Source organism: Mizuhopecten yessoensis, unplaced genomic scaffold (assembly GCF_002113885.1).
Source record: "Mizuhopecten yessoensis strain PY_sf001 unplaced genomic scaffold, ASM211388v2 scaffold8745, whole genome shotgun sequence".
In the NCBI taxonomy this organism is placed as follows: Eukaryota; Metazoa; Mollusca; class Bivalvia; order Pectinida; family Pectinidae; genus Mizuhopecten; species Mizuhopecten yessoensis.
The window spans coordinates 2,524,200-2,546,774 of record NW_018407700.1 but is presented as its reverse complement, the minus strand read 5'-3'; the positions used below and the strand labels follow the sequence as shown (position 1 = coordinate 2,546,774).

The 22,575-nt window shown below is 34.0% G+C and overlaps 1 protein-coding gene across 2 annotated transcripts in view; it reads left to right on the top strand.

Annotated features, from left to right (window-relative positions):
- Window positions 1-22,575, top strand: part of LOC110456434 (dynein heavy chain 5, axonemal-like) — a 124,961-nt gene that overhangs the window by 2,294 nt on the left and 100,092 nt on the right. For both annotated transcript variants that reach the window (XM_021507199.1, XM_021507200.1), the window contains 10 exons: window positions 2,016-2,065; window positions 2,704-2,796; window positions 12,256-12,288; window positions 13,164-13,226; window positions 13,745-13,816; window positions 14,980-15,024; window positions 20,094-20,267; window positions 20,938-21,178; window positions 21,671-21,836; window positions 22,395-22,488. In XM_021507199.1, coding sequence (XP_021362874.1) covers window positions 2,016-2,065; window positions 2,704-2,796; window positions 12,256-12,288; window positions 13,164-13,226; window positions 13,745-13,816; window positions 14,980-15,024; window positions 20,094-20,267; window positions 20,938-21,178; window positions 21,671-21,836; window positions 22,395-22,488 — 1,031 coding nt within the window. The remainder of the gene's footprint in view (window positions 1-2,015; window positions 2,066-2,703; window positions 2,797-12,255; window positions 12,289-13,163; window positions 13,227-13,744; window positions 13,817-14,979; window positions 15,025-20,093; window positions 20,268-20,937; window positions 21,179-21,670; window positions 21,837-22,394; window positions 22,489-22,575) is intronic.

The window sequence follows — 22,575 nt, the reverse complement described above, 5'->3', positions numbered from 1 at the left end:
TTAGATGCACAATGTGAATATTTGCGTAACTGCCTGAGTATGCAATAAGTTAACTCAGTAAACATATACACACTGTTATATATATATAGGAGCCTATTGAAGAGAAATCAGGCAGTATCTTAATATATGTATCAATTTGTCATTTAAACACTCGTGTGTGATCTGGTTAGATATTCTGTGTACACAGAATCGTGTAAATCACCCGTTCAAAATAGAAATGTAAACAAATATGGTTGGGGTTTGTTTGTATTTCGGGAGATTTGCGACAAACGTTGCTGCCATGTATTTAAGTTATGGTCGGCCCAGTGGCTCTCCGTGTTGGTAGCTATATAGGTGTATCGTGCTGTGACCTTACCTACAGTGTTATGACAGGTTGTAGCACTGTTATAAACGTTGACAAACAAATAACCAGACTCTATTATTGTCAATAGCCCTAATTTGAAAAGAAAAATTGAAAATTGACCTTAAATGAGGAGGTCAGTCTGAAATGGCAGACATTTCAGGGACTCTATATCTAGACATAGGATTTTAACAATGATTTCATTTACCATATGTATATGTATATGACCCCTGGTCTCAACAATTACAAGTATAGAGGAATTAATTGGACATTTTAAGTTGTCAATTTAGTTGGACATAAAAATATTCCTTGGAAACATATTTATAATTATCACCTAGCAGACTCTTGTGCTTTTACATAGATAAATGTACATGTATGTAACTCAAAGCACCAATTTTTAAAAATAATATTAGACTTAATTTCAAGAATTATTATTATCCAATATAAGAGTATTCAGACTGAAATGACAATGGTAATACACCTTTTTTGCTGGAAAATTTGTAAAATTATTTGTTTTTCATGATATATATTTTAAATTTTGTTATAAATTTTGATTTAGATCACAGTTTAAATATCATGATCATCAGTGTACCCCACAGAGGATTTTGATAGGATCTTAATTAACATTCTGTTAATTGATTAAATAAGAATGATACTTCAAAGCACCTCAAGAGTAATTTTGGAAGTTGTATAAGGCGCTATATGAATGTTGTATATTATTTTTTATTATTCATAGCTGAAGAAATATTGAGGAAAAAGAGTTCAAAGCAACCGATTTTTTTTAGAAAATATTCCAACACCAAATATTAATTCTGCAATACATGGTATACCCCCGTTTATACCAGCATCCGCATTAGATTATCACAGATTTTTTTCATCTGCTTTTTGATCTAGTGGAACTGAACCCCCCCCCTGAACACATAGTGACTGCACATTAAAGATGGATGGCCTGTCTTCCTGGCTCAATTGAAGTGGCCTTCAACCTTTAAACCGAGTCTAGCACATGTGCATAACTGTAAAACTTGGAAAAAAAATATGAGAACTCAAGGATTCCTGTCCCACTGCACCATGGTTTTACGTATACACAGTTACCTCCCCTTCACTTCCGTTTGGATATTACTGTCACAATTGGTCCATGACACTTCTGTTGGCCAATTAGCTCAGTGGGTTAGAGTGACAGTACAACAAACAAAAGTTCTGGGTTCAAATCCTGGTCTAGCCTTGCTGATTTTTTTTACGCCCCGGAACACTGTTGTTGATTATTCTTTGTTATTTCATCTCCATTTTGTTTTCATTACAGTCCCACAAGGTACATTTTTCTTTTCATAAATGATTTATTAAACGAGAAAATAAGTTTCGGATGTATAGTCTCATATTTTGGGGGTGGGCCGAGGATCCTTAAGAGTTACACACACACCCAAGCCAACAAGGTCATTATGATCAGTGTTGATGTTGTATGGAACCAAGAAAAAGAAAATTAAGAAGAAAACATATGATTTGTTGCTTAAGAAAAATATTATTTCCAAGTACGTACATCAAAAGACATTTTTGTTAACCTTTTGATACAAATTTATGATAATAAAGACCTATTATAGGTCATGTTTTTAATGCAAACTATTGTATCGGATAATGTGAAAATATACAGTAATATGATTATTTTTTTTTCTGATTTCAGGAGATGAAAAGAAAAAGCCTGCACCAAAAACCCCAGCTGCCCCTGCAAAGGTAACTACCAGCTAAAGTGTTACATTTAAAGTCACTTGTGTTAATTTTACAGAATTGCATGCGATTGATTGTTTAGGATTGTGCAAACCTTGCAACGACAAAGATTGTAGTATGAAGATGAAATCATATCTAAAAACTATACAAGATTTCCCTTATACAAAGAAATAGAGATGTGGTCTTCTGCTGGATGTTTTATGTCATACATTTTCTTGTTATAAAAATGAAGATGAAATTTGAAGTTACGAAAGAGGATTGGCAAGTTCTTACTTACCGAAGACTTCATCAAATTGTGAAAAATAAGCAATGCAGCGATTAGAAGTAATCGAAAAGGGGTAAACTGACACAAGTGTTTAAATATAAAAGTAGATTTTACCAGCAATTGTCAGAAAGCAGGGCTGGACAGTAAGGTAGTCTGATAGTGGAAGACTATAGTGAAATCTCAACTCCCCAGGTGGACTGGTGGGTCTAAAACCACTAGCTTGATTGATTAGTCAAATTTGATATTACTGATATCTGGTTGAATAATATTGGGTTAGTGAAATTGGAAACTACTACCCCAATTATCTAGTGGTATTCAAAATTAATTTCTAGCTCTGGACAGATTTCATGTTTGAATTTGGAAATTCATTTGTCATTAGGGTCCAGCGAAGAAGAATGTCATCCTGACAGGAGAGGCGATGAAAGAAATGCAGAAACAGGCCAAGCAGAACCGCGAGGAGAGACGCTCACAGGTACGTAATTATCACAGGGTTTCTGTTGTACGCGCTGAACTAGTATGGTATAAATAATTAAAATTATACATGATAGGTACACAAACGTAGATACATTTATCACTTATCATTAGTGAATATTCATTTTCAAGGGTATTCTGCAAGTTAAAGGAATTTTTTATGGTAATTTTTTTTTAAGCACATTCTTTGATAATGCATATTTATGAATTCACTGAAAATGAAGTTATTCATTGCTATGAATAGATATGCTTCAGATCACTTATCACGAACACTTTTGAAATGTTCATCTACATGCATACATGATATGGTGAACCTTCCAGTCAGTGATCTGTCACTGAAAACTTCAAGTCTTCAAGATTATTCCAGGCTCCTAATTATAAAATTAAAATTTGAAGAAAAAAAGACTGAGTTATTAATTATGTATCTCAGGGATAGCTGAGTTTATATGAATATGTGTCATGGACAGTTGTCTTTCTAATAATGAAATGAACGATTTTTGAAGTTTTAACTATTTATACATATTGTGAATATAATTTGTTCTGTTTTGTGGTCCAATTTTTTTGAACTGTAGTTGTTTATATGATCAACAAAGCAATGGCATAACAAAAACGAAACCAAATGAATCAAAAGGACTCTAACGTCATTGTCATTGAAATCAAAGAAAAATGATCTAAGACTGACATTTAAAATTAGTTCATTGTTCCATTGCCTCAAATGACGCTTTGACCATGAGTGATACTGGGTACTAATACAGGATTTTGTGGTAGTAACTAGTGAGGTTTTGATCGGAGACTGGTACATCCATGTCAGCAAGGAAGTTGAATGTTTTTCCAATATATTCTCTGGCGTGCTACTCTTTGCCTACACTGACATAGGATGTGTATTTGCTATAGACTTATGGCACTTCACTTTCACTCTATTCATTCCATTGAACATTCGATACGATATGAAAAGACTTCATTGTGCCAGTTTTTCTCCTTTTGACATGTGTGATAATTGGCTGAGATTATTGTCTATAGTGATATATATTTCAGTAAAAATGTATTGTGAAGATCACACTTGGGTTATTGTTCTGGAAAATTGGCAAATACTCTTTGACAAATATGCACAAATCCAATTTATGTATATATAATAAAGCCTAGCTTTTCATGTTTCGATATATGAAGATTTAAATAGCTTTAGAAGGAATAAATGGACGTCACTCATGTTTAAATGGACTTGAATAATAAGATTTTGTGTAAATACATTTTTTTTATCAAGCCTCTCTCTATTTAATTTTTTTACCTGAAGGTTTATATGGGTCCACACTTTTGTGTATTTGTTAAGCTTCCCTGTGTAAGTGGATTCAAGTGTATATCTTTGTTCATCAACACTTCAGTCGCCACACTCTTCCGTACGCCACACTCTTCTGTGCAGAGCTCTGATCATGAATGGACAGTTTTAACAGACTTTTGTCTCCTTAAATGTCAATACTAAAGAGGAAGACCTATTAAAAATATATATTTTGATTTATAGTACAGAAAATAAAAGTAATTTGTACATACATAATGTACAAAGAGTTAAAGGATCCCTGTACCACTGCCAAAAACCGTAACTACGCATTGTAAACTTTAGCTTTGATAAATTAAATCATTTCTGAAAAGAAAACCATCCCTGGAGCTAGGACTTAATTGTATGGGGAAAAAAATAAAAATATAAAATAAACAAAATACCGGTAAGATGGACAGTGTTCTGAGTGTAAAAATATAGCGATGGTAGACTGGGAATTCGATCCCTGGTCTTCAGACTTTATTTTTGCATTTATATGAAGTTCTGTATTTTGGAAATAGTGTTACAAATTCTATAGTTACATATGTAGGTACGGTTTGGCTAGGTTTGTCGTGACAAACTGCTAAACAAGATTTATCGGGGGTGTTTGTTTCAACACGATTTAATCTCTCCTAACACACCCTACTGATAAGGAGTCTATTTGAGAGATGTAAAACTTAACCATTGATGGTACGTAAGTGCTCGAATTTCTTAAGTTGAGTGATTTGTGCCGGTATTTAAATAAAACTTAACACCGCTGTTACATTATGACGAAACTATCCACTTCTATCGATCAAACAGTAGGTAATATCAAATTATAGACCAAAGATTTCAAAGTCCACAGGTCCTGACTAGGTATATATCCTAGACTAGAGCTGTTCTCTCGACTTAGGTAGTGACTTGGTCGACTTTGAAGTGAGAAGGCTCAAATTCTTACTCGAAATTGTCAAAAATATCTATATACCAGCTTAAATCTGAAGGTCCAACTTACTCATGGGGGTAAAAAGATGTAAATTGTGATGTTATTTAACTCATTCACCCCTGAAATTTCATAATGAACTATACCAATCTTTGATTTGGAAGGGTTTCTAATGCGTCTTCAGGGGTGGACGAGTTAAGTACAGGATAACTATTATGGACAATATATAGAGTTGCATTGTACCTTATAAGGTATCTCCGAATCCTTCCAAAAAGGTTAAGAATGTGAGGAATAACCGTTATATTTCAGGGACTGTTAATAATATAAACAAGTACCAGCTAACGTCTGTAATAATGAAATAACAAGGTCCAATTAATTACTGTATATAATCCCCCTTTTTTTATGTAAGGCCTTGAGAAAAACATACGAACTAAAGAAGAACCATTTAAATGGTGCTTCTCTCTAGGGCTGCAACGATACACACATCTCGCGGTATGATACATATCAAGATATGATGCTTACAATTCTATATGTATCACGATACAAATATCTGCTAAAACAATCACTTTCATAATGATTGAGTGCAGGATTTTACTTACAGCTTTGTCATATATGTTTATAGAAGATGCTGTCAAAATGCTGTCAAAATATAGTTTTGTGTGATTTTTAGTACTTTTCAAAGAGGGCCACACCTTTACTGAAAGGTATTCCAAAACAATAAGTAAACTCTAAGAGTTAAATAAAAAACAAGGTAATTACAGTACTGTTAGTGTATTGCTTGCGATACAGGCAAACAAAATAATGAAGTATCACAATACGATACAGAACGATATATCATTGCAACCCTAACTATACTCTCAGTGTTCCTAGCTAGGCCATGATATTGCCTGGCTCGTCAATTTGAGATTTCTTGGTTCTTGGTCTTTGATCCCCCCCCCTTTGATAAACTAATTTCTGGGACCCTAGTGTCAACTTCTTGTTATTTTGCAATAAAAAACACACGCACACAGGCCTGTTAGTTTGTCGTAATGTCGGCTGTTTGTACCGGATATTTGTTTTTCTCTCGATTACGTTTGATCAAAGTTACCTCAGTCATTGACTCTATTCTAGATATTCAGATGAAATGCAAATTTTATTCCATTAGAAATTCTCTGTTAAAGAGAGCATTTTATCGACCACTCCCAGACACAAAACATTATTGACTTTTCCTTGTCTTTGCTAGATTTACGAACCAAAGCATAGTCTGCCTGATGGAAATTAAAACAAAAGCCAGATGTTAAGATGAATATCAAACAGTGGTAAAAATATATGTGGTAGATATGCTGAATTTTCTGTTCAAATTCATATCCCATCGGCATGAAGATGGAAATACATATTTCGGTATTATTTGGTGAGTTATTGAATACAATCGTACAGAGCAGTTAAAGCTAACATGGATATGCTTCTAAAATTTTCCTGAGTGTAGTCGGATGAACTGTGAAGGTTTGAATAGATGAGTATAGGATTATACAAAATAGGATTACATAACATTAGAGAAATCGTTTAGTTAACAACTCAAATCAACTAAATAACTCTTAAGACGAATACTGGCTTCCCTAATTGTCCGGTTTGAATTGTAAACGTTTCAAAGAAAAACGGTTATTTAATAGGATCAATCAATACTTGTTGCAGGAATTAATGAGATTTTAATCATTTAAGATTATACTTAATCATGACTGTAATTTTTTTCCCACAGTGGTATTTGTTATAGAATATCAATATTTGTAATTTGTGTAGGGCTTTAAAAGTGAACTCTTGCAATTGGCATGGATAGAAAAAAGTTTTTTGTTCTGAGTTATTTTGATTACAATAATATCCAATACCTACCCTTGAGATTTGTGAACTTGTAATACAGTGATCATGTAATTTGTAGTGTGTCGATACATATATTTTCTTTTCATTAACAGTTCATTTAAATGTAGATTCTCACTCAATTATATGTGATAAAGATTTGGTATACATTGTATCAATTTTCAATCGGCTATATCATTGAGGAATCCTGGGGTTGGTTGGGGTGGGATGGGTTGGGGTGTCCTTTTCAAGAGCTTTTTCAGAGAAAAAAAGTTTATTTTTACACCAGTTTTACAAAATTAGTGCTTTGATAAATCAGCCCATGGCTACTTGTCACTTCAGATTATTATAGCGCAAATTGATGAAATAGATGACAATCTAACATCTTCGTGCTCCAAAGCAATCATCATGCAGAATTCAAAAGCAATAGCCAGATTTTTTTTTTTTTTAACAGGATCTTCAAATACAGTACATTTTTATTGCAACATTTAGGTTTTGCGACAACAGCTAACTTGATATAGAGTTGGTTATGACCTACAAGATAAACGTGTGAAAACTTATATCAATATTAAGATATCAAATATAATTAAGTAGTACATTTTTCTAATGGAAGTGTCTAAATTAAAAAAACGTCTCCATACAAATTCAAATATTTAGTAATCTAAAGAAATTAAGACATAATAAGCTACATACAATTTGTATGTACACCAGCAATGGCATTTGCCAGGTAATCGTATATATGGACACCACTTAATGGAGACACCTGATTTTGTCTACTTAAATCAATGCGGAATGACAAAGCCATGCGTGTGAATGAATTGCTCAATTCACGGTGGGGCACAAGCTCAATACAGGATATTAATTTGGCTAAATGCTTGACAGTATCTCAATGTGCAGGTGGGGGGTTCAGAATGGAACGAGGTATATACACACACACACACATATATATCTATTGTACTGATACCTGTCTCTGAGAGGGACAAAGGGTCTGGGATAGGTATATATATGCCAAATGTGTTTAGGCAGAGTGTAGTCAGGGCTACTTCACAATAATGAGATTTCTTCGTACATGTTCGTAAAATTAAATACAGCCATTTGGGAAGGGTTAAGAAGTCAGCGCTATGGGAAAAGCATTATACACATGCCAGTAGCCGTTTGTTTTTATATTGCTTGTTTTAACGGTAGCTATGTAGTGTGTTAACACAGGGTTTTGTTACACAGCAGATTAAACTTTTGTTCGATCTCCGATAAACCAAAACCCGGCATAGATTAGTCGAGGTATTATGTCCTCAACTCTGTCTGCCAACCTGTGTATTGAATTTTACCATATATATATCCAACAAAGGTACTGCGGAGATTTTATATTCTGTGTTTGTTAAGTTAAATGTGTATGCTTAAATACGTCTTGTTTGATCAGCGTTAAAGGTTTATTTATTCTTGTAAAAAAATCTCAACTAGGATTAAAATGTATTAGAATTAGAAGTGATTCTACAAAGATTGACTAGCAACATGCACCTTAAGCTTATGTAATTCCCTCCATGTTCAGATGTTATATCGTAGCTAGGAAATTAAGTGGTAATTATTAGTTTAATTATCAAATTATGACTAATTCAGTCAGAGGTAGATTCAAAACTTTTCATTACATTTTTTAAAATTTCAAGTTGAAAAATTAATTTGTATAACTTTGGCCAGTATAATTACAGCAGAAATGTTGATGTTGGTTTGTAGCTTACCTCATTCACCCCTGAAGACACATTTGAACTCAACCAATTCAGAGGTTGGAATAGTTCAATATGAAATTTCAGGGTTGAATGAGGTAAGTAAATTTGGTTATATCTATACGTCACTTGTGACAATTAACTATAATTTTAGGCGGAAGAAAGAAAAGGCCCAAAGATTTTATTTTCGAAGCCATTTTGAAATTATAAGTTAACAACTAGCTAAGTTAAGAATTTGAATGGGAGCTTCGAATAGCTTGGTCTGGGTCCAGGGTTCGAGGTAGACCATCACATTTCACCTTCACACAGGTATACCGATACAAGTATATTACTAATTAAATACGTCTCTGCAGATAGTACTAATTAAATACGTCTCTGCAGGCCGCAACCCAAGACAGGTCTGTTCTCTGATACTCCGATTAATTAGACTGTTTTGGTACGTTTTCTGTATCCTGGCTTATAAGATGTGAGATATCTGTTTCTGTATGGGCCCTATAGTTAATTATTTCCCACATTTGATATTGGTCCTTGTGAATTATTTATTGAGTAATCTGTTACTATCTTATACAAGCCCGTGTCTGAATATACGAAGTGTAGTTGTGTCCAGTGTCTTGGACTCTCCGTATTGGTGTTTGCTGGATATTATAACAAAATAATTCAACATGTTTATTCGTAAACTTGTAACAGGACTCGAAAATGACCAGGAGGAAATTAATATGAAAAAAGTAAGGTGTTTTAATTAATCACTGGAAATTTGATGGTTAATTATGACAGTAATCAATAATTAGGAAATATTGAAATTACATGAACGGCTAACCTCATATACATGTATATCAGGACACAGATAATTTGGTTGTCTAATATTTTTTGTTTGTGAAGATATCAGGTTTTTATTATGGTGGACAAATTTTCTGGAATTGAAGTCTTTCTTCAAAGAAGGTATTGAAATAAAGTTAAAATTGAAGGAGGAATGAAAAAGTTATTTGCTGAATTTTATTCCATTTTCGATTTAGAAATATAACAGCGAGGATGTGTCCTATTTTTTAAACTCCTGCTCGCCATGATTTCTAGAGTGTACAGCGTTTGAACCCAGTGTTCTTTGCTGGTTGGTGCAGGTTTGAACCTTGGCATTTGCTCAACAACTTGCGTCAGATCTCTAAACAGCGTCGTAATTGTGATACAACTATTGTTTATTTCTTGGCAGCCCCTGACGAAACTATTGATTAGCTGCATCCAGTTCGTGTTATATGTTTTGTTTGTTGAATAAAGTAAAATAAAGGGCAGTTGAAAAGACACTTTCGGGAAGTAACCACTTTTCTTAAAAAATTTGGAACGTTGTGCATGTAATTAAAATTGTATATATGTTATAGCTGTACGGAGTTGATTGATCGCCATTTTGTTTGCATTAGACTGACGGCCAATGGCCATTTTTTAATTCCTTTCTTTTAGATTTATGAGTCATTAACCCAAAAATTTCATACAGTATATTTTCAAAAAAAAAAAAAATAATGTTCATAGCCAAACTTACATATTTTAAGGTATTTAGAATAACCATCTGAGAGCAAAATGTATTGATGAAATTGTAATGAATTTTCAATAAATTTAATTTGAAAGGTAATAATTAGGATTTGAAAAACTTTGTTCTGTTGCTTATTATCATAAGTACAACTATGATCGTACAAGATTTATACGGTTTATAGCGATGCAGTACTGTATTAAAAAATTTGTGGCACTGCCTTTCAGTGTGGTGACAATAAATTTTATGACAGGTGTTCAGCACAGGAGATCTTGGTTATTGTTAAATGTTTTAAAGTGGGTGACGTCGTTTTACAAATGGAATGAGATCCCGGTATTGAAGTATTGATTTGTGTCTCACAAATTCACAATAGCTACACTTGTTAAGATAAGTAATGGTTCGTTGTTGACCAATTGAACCGAAAGTACCGTGAGACATATTTAAAAACTAAAGTACAGGCCTGGGTTTCCAAGCTTTCTTATCTTATACAAGGCCCTTTATTACTAAAATTTACTAAAAAGTAAAAATAATCTGGATTTGGAATTTTTGGATTTTTTTTTCTTATTTCTTGTCATCAGTCATGACAGTTTTGATTTCTGACAAGTGTTTAAAACTGTTGTTTTCAAATTTTTTGAAAAGAGACATTTAATATGAATGGCAGGAATTACGATTTTGATAAATAAAGCTGACGAGTTGTGGAACACTGGATATTTTGATGTTGTAAACCAGATGTAATTCACACTTACGGATGAAATTTAGCATGAAAATGAATATGATACTTGAAAGCAATTTCCTGTACCGATATCAATACATGGCCAAGGTAAATGGAAGACCCAATATAAAGTTACGAAAATATTTATTACCATTGGATACAAGGCTGTTATAACATAAAAAAACCTTGAGGCAAATTAGTAACAGTTGTGTGTTAACCGACTTCAGATTTCCATGTCTGTCTCTTTAATACTTCTAGGCTAACACGGTTTAAATTATTCAACATTCTCTCTAATTCAGCCCAGGTCTACCAGTACATTTTGTGTATAATCTATAAATGTAGCGTCATCTTGGAGTTACAGAAAAGTGAACAACAGAAAATCTAGTTGGAAATTATAAAAAGTTACTTCAGTATAAGATTCATCAGTTTGGAAATATGTGATATCAAAGTTTTACTTTCTACACAAACAATGTACGGGACAAGTGACATGAAAAAATATACAATTTCGTCCCATCGATGTACAGGTAAAAAATACAAATCGCTCACTCAGTCATAACTTGACAGGGACCAGTCGGTCTTGAAACGTTGCGACATGTTTAATACCTACCGGTACATTGTTTGTGTAGAAAGTGAAATTTTGATATTATAAAAAGTTCCATTCTCTGGTGTTACAAATAGGAATTATTTTAACTAGGTCTTAAAGGTGAATGCTTTGATTTTAAGATGTCCGATATAGCTATTACTATCACCTATTGTTCATGACATTATATTCTCTCATATTAAATTGGATAGAAAAATGTTAACAAGAATTCATTGAAAAATATTTTATTACAATATCATGGAAAATTGTTCGTCTAGTCCACCACACCCGACACTCTACTAGAAGCTGAAGCCTGTTTGACGTACTTCTAATAACCATATTTATCTGGTAATAAGCCCATCACTGGTAATAAGTCCACCTATATCATTGTTCAATAAATACACTAACAAAAGCTATTTCATTGTCCTGTTATACGCCCATCCTACTTTGAGTGAGAGATTATGTGTTTTCACCCTGGGCTTATAGCAGGATATATACGGTAATGTGTCTAGCTGTAATCATTCTTAAGTCTATTGTCATTTCCATGGGCTCAACTGCCGCTATACGAAGGAAAATTACATGACTCATTCAATAAATTTGCTATCATATGTAATAATAATATAATCTGGTACCCTCGATTTTTGTTTGGGAGATGGTGTTTAAGAGCTGAATATATAGTGGTGACTTAGTCCTATCCCTTTTGATAAAATAGGTTTAAACTAAGCAAAAGCCAGTTGCTCATGCAAGATAATTAGTTGGTTTAGAAATTACGAATTGCAGTTAAACTTTTTATTGACTTGTGTATTCTTATTCATTCTATTTCCATTTTGATCAAATACTAAATGAAGCTATATATTTTTTATAATTTGTTCACAGTGTGATGCCCGACACAACTACATATTCAAACAGGTGAGTTTTAAAATTTAAACTTGGCTTTTAAAGTTGGAATAAATTTGAATAAAAGTTGCGACAAGCGAGTTTTCAACCTGATTGTCAATACAAGTAATGTTGTTTACATAGAGACACAACATTAATGACAAACTACAACCAGAAATGGCCTTTTTCATTACATGTATAATTTAACAATACTCTGAAGGAAGACCAAATAAAAAATGTTATTTGTTTCCAGTTTCCCTACAAGCCTTTTTAGTCTAATATCTTGTGCCTACCTTCAATTTTCTTTTTTGCTATTTTCAAGGAAGCATGGTTTAAGTCAAGATTACTCTTCGGTATAAATAAACTTTAAAAAAAGGAAATTGAACAATAAAATATATTACCTACCTACGTACAAGTAATAGGAAACAGACATGTTGATACTTAATCCACCAGTCAAATGATATTATGACCAGATACTTGATTTAGTAGTCCCTGCATAAATCAATTAGTCTCGAACTAGAGAGCTGGGCCCAGTTATTCAAAAGGTGATTACGGTAGCTTAATTGGTGAGTCTTAAAAACAAAACCATTGAATTAGTTGTAACTTTCTAGGTATCAAATACTCAGTAGAGTGAATTTACATGCAAAATTGTGATATTTCACCTTGTACATTGACAAAATTATAAAAGGTTAAAAGTTACGTTAAAATGTGATTAAGCTATATAGCTAACCACCATTAGAACAACTGGGCCTTGGTGTTGGTTGTAATATCGTAAACATTTCTGTATCATACCACAGAATTAACCAGGTGTCATTCTAGTATAGATTTTATATGAGTCGGTGAACATTATATTTTCAATGCTTTATGTTATGTGTGACGAATACTTATTTTGATTATTTTCTCGGCAGATTGCAGATGCTCTCGGTTTGGAAGTGAACAACGTGGAAGACTTCGTGTTCGGAGATGAGAGAGTAAGTTTTATATAATTTACAGCAAAAAAATGTAAAATTTCTGTCTTAAACGTAATTTTCTGTTGCAATTCTGCAGGAAGTAAGATTTTGAATATCCTGTTGAAAAATCAAAGTTTGAAACAATTTAAATCACCATTTCTAGTTTAAAAAACCCCATGTACCATCATTAAGGATGTTGTATTTTACATGTAGACAGAGGTTAGATGCTATCATTAGCCGCCAAGACTGCTAGCATTATATAGTGGTTACACATACAGTGTAGACGTTGTTAGCCTGCGGAAGTGGTGAAATTTAACACTTATTTGTCGTGACCGGTCAGATTTGATATCGATAAAGTAAAATAATAACATTTAAATTATGCTCAGATTTCTGAATCTTTTTACAAAAAAAATTCACACCTGATTAAGATAATGATGGAAATAAAAACTGAAAATTATAAAAAAAACACCCATAAATATTTGATTTCACTCTTGTAAGGCTGTAATAGAATTTAAAATGAAATATGATTTCAATTTCAGTTTGATTTAATTGAGGAACTCTTCAAGCCTGATGGCGCAAGAAAACTCATTTTCTTTTATCAGACTGTGCCGGTAAGTGCTATCTAAGGGTTTAGATCACTAGCAAAGAAGAAAAACTTTTATTGGATAAAGTAATTTCAAATGTTGATTGAATTTGTTGTTAAACAGAGTATCTCTCTTTATTACTGTGAAGCTGGTGTTTGTGGGGTACTTATTTTTTGACAGATTTTGTGCAAAAACAAATAAACAATGTGAAAAAATATGACTACCATTTTAAGCTGGATTGAGTAACATCGCCTATAATATTGTTTTAATCTATTGAATCTACAAAGTTTTATCCCTGCATATTAAAGATCTTGAAAGAAGTTTGCTTTATAAAGCAAAAGTTTTGCTTTATACAAATATTAATATTTATACGAATATTCGTTCGTAAGAATCAAGTTGGCAATGCAGTGTTGCTATGCTCATTAACTCATTCACCCCTGAAGACACAATTGAACTCCTCTAATTCAAAGGTTGGAATAGTTTATTAATGAAATAAATTTCAGGTGTGAATGAGTTAAGTGTGTGTAATATTACCAGTATACCAGTATAATGTGGTATGGCAGAGTTATTACAATATATGGGTGCACAAAATACAAAACCAATATGCCGCAAGTTTTAGTAACTCAACAGTATAGAGTTTTGTTTTCTTTATTGTTGGTACTTGTAAGTAAAATTGTGTCAAAAGATTTAATCTTTGAACAACAATTGCTAAAACATATCTGTTTCAGGAGAATAAATTATTTATCAAAATATAACAGATTTTTTTTTTTACAAGGACTGAAAAACACATTTTTAGAGATTTTTTAATCATGGCAATATATTGCAATATGTATTGCAAAATTGAGTTGAATATCGCAATATATTGCAATACGGTTTTGCTTCCAAATACCCAGCCTTAAATTGCTCATAAACTGAACTCAATCTTCTCAATGCCTTGGATGGTTGGTTGGAGTTTATACTCTTCACTGACTAAGTTTGTGTTTGGTCGTCTTGAGGGGGTAAGCTGGTGCTTACCGGCCGTCTGTGATTCAAATGTCCTGACAGCTCCTTAGATGCGGATAGACTGTCACAGCTACTGCGGTCACACGTCCGGGAACACATCCTTTCTGTAGCCTCACTGCCCTCCTATGTTCTCAATGCCCTCTGGTTTTGGTTTAAATAATTGTAACGATTATGTCTTTTGATTATAGCAAAAGGAAACGAAGAAACTCTTCATCACGCCTGGCGATGTGGAGGTAAGAATTTATCATAACTGCCATGTATCAACCTTTGCAATGTAAAGGTAACTTTTCTTTAGATATGGATTGGTAAGTTTTTGTTTCACCTGTGACCCAAAGATGACACATGTAGTAAACAGTCTGTTATCATTAGTATTGTCTTCTATCTTGAAGGAATCTTTTGATTTTCATACATCTTTTTACATTTAATATAGAATTAATTACCCTTTTAAGTTTAGGTTTTGAATCCAATCTTAAAATCAACATGGCTACCAGTGTCAATTTTGGATTTTTTTTTAAAGTTGCATGGTTTTTGTGCAGTTACCCTTGAAGAAATGCTTTGATTTTTATGGAACTTTCTACACATGCCTATAATATCATTAATAAATTCAGTTTTTACCCAAATTTAAAAATCAAGATGGGTGCCATGTGTGTACTTCAATGGAATTCTTGTTTCAATGTTCATGTCGGCATGAACACAATTCTCAAGTCAATAAGGAAGAAAGGCATCAAAATGGCACTAATCCTTTGCATTCATAGCCTTGTGAGTGCAATTTCTTCTAGAAGTATTCATATAGGAACTTGCAGTGGAAATATAGTTGTATGCACAATATCTAATCAGTGTTTTGTGAAATAACAAATCACCCACTAGGATTTGGTAGTATCTTTCGAATTCTGGTCATGTGATCTATCTCGGATAAAGTCAAGATAATTTCAACTTCGAAATATTCCATTTTTATTTTGCTACTATTCTATGTGTAACAGGTAATAACACCACTTTAAATAGAGTTAAGTATATGAATGACAATTCTTTGTGATCGCTTTTCTGTATTTAAACCTACCTGTAACAGTTCTTTTATGATCTTTTAAAAGTTGACCATAAAACTGACAAGTAAATTTATAGCGGAACATTTTAGTGTTGAATGTAAAGTTTCAATACTGGCAATTAAGTTGTTTGATTTGTGCCTCCTAACTTCTGGGTTCCATTTTTACCTGTAAATACATACCTGTCTGAAATCTCGTTAACATTTCACAGGTAATTTGCCTTGATCTATGATATCTGAATGATCTTTGGTTTCTGTTTTGCTACAAGTCTGATTTTCTTGTATTATTGATCAGTCTTTGAAATAGGAACCTGATTATGTTATTTTCATCTTAAATGCGAGAAATATTTACATTTATCATGTACGTAGCTATTTCTGCCTTAAGGCCTGTAGCTGATTTTCAAGGAATAACAAATTCTTGGCCCACATGATAAAATTCAATATATATACATGTATATGCTATAACTGGTAGATGAAAACTTTACACTCCATTAGTTCAGTATGCAGGTAAAATACAGGTAAGGACACATCGAGGTAAAGATTCAATCAATAAAATTTCCACCATATTTAGTCCCTGACTACTACTATTGGGACTATATAAGGTTTACACTCCTCCCTCAGTCAGTCTGTCTGTCCATTTTGTCACTATTGTTGGGCGCATATCACATATACTCTTACTATCTGCAATTGTCAAATTTTGTAAGTGCATATATGAGTACATCTTGGGATGGCAGAGTATTGAGTACTGAGTCTTGTGTCCCTGGAACTGTTTACAGAGTTATGGCCCTTGTGTTTCATTTTGATGACAAAGTTTTTAAGAAGATTGAGGATTATGGATTTCTCCCAATAGTTCGCCTTGTGAAAACTGAGAACAAATTTGCATGTCTAAGGTTTCAAAATGATCACCATCCAAATACAAAATACAGCAAAGTTTTGCAATTGTCAATCAACTATGTTCGTTCCAATCTGAAATAGCTGGAATGCGAAACAATATGGCTGGATGACTTGGTCAATTATAAAAGAAAAAGTGTATCAAATTCTTTTACATTAAAAAACTGTATTGATAGTGGGACCACAGGATTAGTGGTGGCTGGATATTAAGAACAGGCAGGATTACTCTCCAAGATACTTATTTGAATAGAAATGGTGTCCTATTTAATGGCTAGATAATGGAACAGCTGGATTAAATACTTTTGAGTTATTCTCTTTTAATTAAAATGGGAAATCTTACCTCTAAAACACTGCTTAGATAGCAGGACACCTGGATAATTGGTGGGTGGATTAAAGAAGCTTAGCCCACCACAGAACCTCCCCTTATCAAGAGAGAGAGAAAAAAGTCTGAATTTGAACATATTACCATATCGCAGATTGATTTAACTGGATTCATGAATTATCGCTGATATGAGAAAATTCAGTATTGTTAATGTTAGAATGGGTGTTTTAATGTATAGCTAGGAAGCTAGCTGTGATACTGTTTTAAACTGCTTCTTTACACCTGTGATAGAATTACCTGTTGTATATGTATAACACCATGATATCAGATGGCTCTAAAGTCTTCAATAATGCAAAATGTATTATCTGCCCAGTCTTTAATTACAAACTCGGTTTCTAAGGGAAGGTTAACGAGTTGAATTGTCAGGTAGACAGATAATTTACCTGTGTCTATAGAACAATTCCCAAAGCTTACCTGTACAAACAGGTATTGATCGACAGACGACGGCCTACCTGATGTTTGCCAATACACAGTCGGGTATAATGATTGACTGTTATATATGCTATCGATTGTTAGGGTCCTAGACAGACTGCTCAGGTATACGTAAAGAAAGCAAGTATCTCGCCTTAACAGTGAATTGGCTAGAGTGTATTAAAACACATCCCGTCTGGGGGGGGGGGGGGGGGGGGCATTGATCGTCCGGCTATTGACGACCGCTTCTTTATGTGTGTGTTTGATGATTAATTAATTACCGTGGCTTGACACACTAATTGTGAAAATAAGCGAGTAATTAAATTTTTAATGTCGGGCATGATATATAGCGTAAAGTATATTGTCAAGAGAGCATGATTTATTTAAGATTTTTTCAAACAGTTGTGGAAAGAAGTCTGCTGAACTGTCATAACGATATGTATAGACTTCTGATATGTTCATGTTATCTCATTGTATTGTAGTTTTGCCAATAAAAAAAAAAAGGAATCAAGAAGAAATAGTGTGTATCTGTAAAAATCATTTGATTATTCCAAACTTTTTATATATTAGATTTGTCACATTTGTATTATGCTTTAGTTCCTGGGTTTACTGAAAGATTTAGTTTTACAATATTTTTTTTGTAATTCTAGAAATAAATTCCAAAAATACTTTTAATATTAACATTTGGGTTTGCCATTTAATGGTATGTCTGCAAAAGTATAGAATTGTTTACCAAAAATTCCAGTTTCACAGTTTTTCAAAACTCCAGAAATAAAATTATCATTACAATATTAAAATTTGAATAATTTATCTCACGATATGTCTGTAAAATAATTGACTCTCGGAATATTATGAAAAAAATTCTACCTCATGTACTTATATAAAACATCATTGAAATGATCATTTTTGAGGTCGAAATCTTTGCCAGGCTGTGTTATTCAGGGAGATTGATCACCATTCGCAGAGTCACAACCAGGGTTAAGTAGAAAATTATTGTCAGTTTCTGCCTCAGAAATTCCTTTATTGTAATATGATTGATCAACATTTAACAATCGCCTCATCCCTTGTTGGGGCTAGGAAACGGTGTGGGCTCTACTAATGAGAATTGTAACACTGCACTGGTCTCTCGCAAAATCCTTCAGTTAGCTTATTTCGTTGATCTGGTCTCCCGCCGACCTTCTTAGTTGGAAATTATATTCGCTGAACTAGTCTTCCGCCACTCTCACGATTGATTTTTGAATCATGTAGAAATCCGGGTTTGTGTGTGAGATGAAGAGGTGTGTGTTTGTGTGTGTTTAGTTCAGTATTGTTTAACGTCCTTACAACAGCTATGGTCATTTAAGGACGACCCTATGTGCAAGATGCATGTCTGTAGTGTATGCATGAGTGTTTTGAGAGGCTGCGATATATTCGTGTTTGTCTCCTTGTGATAGCACGGATTTGATGCCGACTTTATAGTGCTACCTCACTGAAACATACTGCCGAAGACACTCGGAGGACACCCATCCCGTCACATTATACTGACAACGAGCGAACCAGTCGTCTCACTCCTAAATTGCTGAGCGTTAAACAGGAGTGGGGTCCCTTCATAAGGCCATTGTGTTCATAATAGAAACCAAGAAACAATTTTGTTTTTCATATTTTATGTATATAATTTGAAGAAATGTTGAATGAATGTCCTATAGGGGCTGCGGTTGCCAAGTGGTTAAGGTGTCTGACACTCTGTTACAATTAGCCCTCTCCACTAGTTCGCAGGGTCGAGACCTACGTGGGGCAGTCGCCAGGTACTGGCTGTTGGTCAGTGGTTTTTATCCGGGACTCTGGCTTTCCTCCACCACCAAAACCTGGCACGTCCTTAAATGACCATGGCTGTTAATAGGACGTAAAACCCAAACAAGCGAAAAAAAAATGTCCTATATATTGCTGATTGCCCAGTGTCCCCTATTTGACAAAAGTTTAATTTCCAGCTGACAAGAGGAACCAAGAAGTTAATCCAACCTGGAATAAAAATAAGATATGCGATTGAAGTACACAAAGCTTGTACATTGTAGATGACCTAGCTAAAAGACAATATACCAAAGTAATTGACCTAGTCAAACACAGACTGTCTTCCACTTTCGTCTTTGCTTTCTTTCCCCAACGTATTCGCTTACCTTTCTCACTCAACCTTGAGCTCTGACATGATGTTTTCACACGACGTGCTGAAAAAACTTTTGTATCAAAGTTTTACATAAAACTAAATTATATAATCACAAAACAAAATGCTGTGATTTTAATGTTTCTCATTTCATTTGCTTCCTTGCATCTCAACAAATTTTAGTGTCCTTTTTTTCTAATTTCTTATCAACTAATTCATTTATTTTTATACATCTCCCCTAACATCACCAAAACTCATCATAACGCCAAAATTGTGTTTCAACAAATAGCGGCAGTAAAGCAATACAGGTGATAAACAGAAGGGCCATAAGAAATAAGTTTGTTGTAACCAAATTATACATCAGATTTAATATTCATAAGAACATCATTTCTTGACAGGAAAGCTATCAAGTCATCATAATGGTACTATTTTTTCGTTCCAGGGATGCCACGGTCTGTGCCTGTATTTCCTGCGTACCACGCACAAGGCCATCACCGTCCAGAATATTGCTAATGAGATCAATTTCGGTAGCATGGACTGCAGCAACGGGAAAGTCCTCAGTGGATTCGAGGGTTACCTCTCAAAGATCATTCTGCCTGCCCTCAAGTCCCTTGAGGTACGGTACATTAACCCTGGCTCATAAATTTCTGAAAACATATAATGCAGACTCAAATTTCAAATTGTTGATCTCTTTCTGTTCTGAAGTCCTGTGCATTTGAGGTATGTTAACTCTGGCCCATAATTTCTCAAAATAAAAAAAATAAAAATATAAATCATTTTCATTTCACAAGTCCCTTGAGATAACATAATTCTGACCTATATTTTTCTCAAAATAGAAGATTCTCAAAGCAATAACTCTTTGCTTTTCTCTAGTTCCTTCAGGTATGACAATTCTGGCTCTTAATTTACGAAGTGAAATATTTAAGTTTAAAAGAAAGAAAATTGTGTCCAAAAATATTTGTTTTCTTTTGGAAGTTAGTTTATCTGAATTCCCACAATTAAATTTTTTGTGTGGGGGAATTTGAATAAACAGGAGCTCGAGCAACCATATTAATTCAAAATAACCTTACCATATAAATCCTGCATTAAGCACAGTGGGCCAATCTCTCACTCAAAGCAATTTAAGGGAATGGGCTAATAAGAGGATAATAAAAAACATTTGGTTACATTTCTGAACAGCATTGGATCTGGTGGGCTTATTACCAGGCATGGGCTTATTGCTGGGTAAATATGATAATGTTGTGGTCAATAAATTGAGATATCATAGTTAATGTGACTCTTTGCAGCAATGGGGCAGCAGTATGGTGAAGCCAGGTCCTGTTGTTGTGGATGAGGAAAACACAGGACCACCACCTCCCGCTCCTGCTAATAGTGCTACTGCAGAGGAGTTTCTGGAACAGCTAGAGAAGTTTGTCCAGAACCTTATGTCTGCAGTACGCAACATGGAGGGGCAGGTCACTCTGGCTGAGAACGGTGTCGGACATGTCATTGAAACCATTGATTCCCCGAATGACTACCAGGGTATAGGTAAGTAATGATTAACATGCCAGTTAACGGTCAAATACAGTCAAATTTCTCAAACATTTAAATATTTAATGATGTTGAAATTATTTTGTATGAACTTGGCAGAGCCTTATTAAAATGGATAATTCTGAAATAAACAACAAGAAAATATTGAAATATAATAAGATTGTCATTCAAACTATATCAATTTTATGAAACTAGGGCAGAATATGAACATATGAAAGATTACATGTAGACCATTGAAAAAGTACATGAAGTAAGTGTTCTAGAAGGGTAAGCACCTTTATAACTTGACTGATCTGCTTCTTAAATTTCATTTGAAATTCAATCCCATCTCAGATTCCTTGTAACTCGTTTATCCCTGAAGACTCATTTGAACTTCTTCAAATCAAAGGTTGGGTTAGTTCATTATGAAATTTCAGGGGTGAATGAGTTAACCCCAGTGTTACCTGTGGATAGATAGTGCATGACAGTCATCTTTGTTCTATGTTTCAGCCTCTAACACAGAGTACCTGGAGAAGTTTGAAGGCCTGTTGTTGACCTGGTCCAAACAGATTGAGCAGGTGCTGGCGGAGAGCGAACAGATGAGGCGCGAGGCCGACGATATTGGACCCACCGCCGAGCTCGCCTACTGGAAGAGCAGGATGGCCAAATTTAACAAGTCAGTGTAAAGCACTCAACTTGTCGGTGTTTATATGTAGCTATTAACTCATTCACCTTTGAACTCTTCCAATTCAAAAGTTGAAGTTGTTCATTATGAAATATAAGGTGTGAATGAGTTAAAGTCTGTGTATATAATGTTGTGATTTCTGCAGTAAAAATGAATTGGTGAATCTAACATGAAAGTGGACTTTTTAAGTGAAATAACAATGTAGACCTGACATTTGGCAATCCAAAAACATCAAACACTGGACATACTCAATTGTATTTTGCCATATAAAAACACAAAAAGATAAAATATCTATGCATTATTTAGTGTTAAACAATATTTGTATTTTGGACATTTTTTAAACCTCCTGTAGATTGTCTGCCCTTGACCTTGGAGTGATATTGAAGGGGAGTGTTAATTTTATTATCCAAGTAAAGTTAGTATCTTGGTTACTGCCTGTAACTTCTTAAGTCTACAAGTAGTGACATGGTTACAGCATGTTACTGGAACAGTATGATGCTGTTTTATGATTACAGCTTGTTACTAAATATAAATTTGTTTCTATTACAGCCTGCTTGAACAGATGAAGAGCCAGCGTGTAAAGGCCACCATCGGGGTACTGCAAGTCGCCAAGTCTAAATCTCTCCGCCGCTGGAAGGAACTGGTAAGTTCATCCATTCCATATAATACATTAGGTTACTTTAAAATCTTCTAGTTTATCGGTTTAGATGGCACAGAAATATTTGGCGAT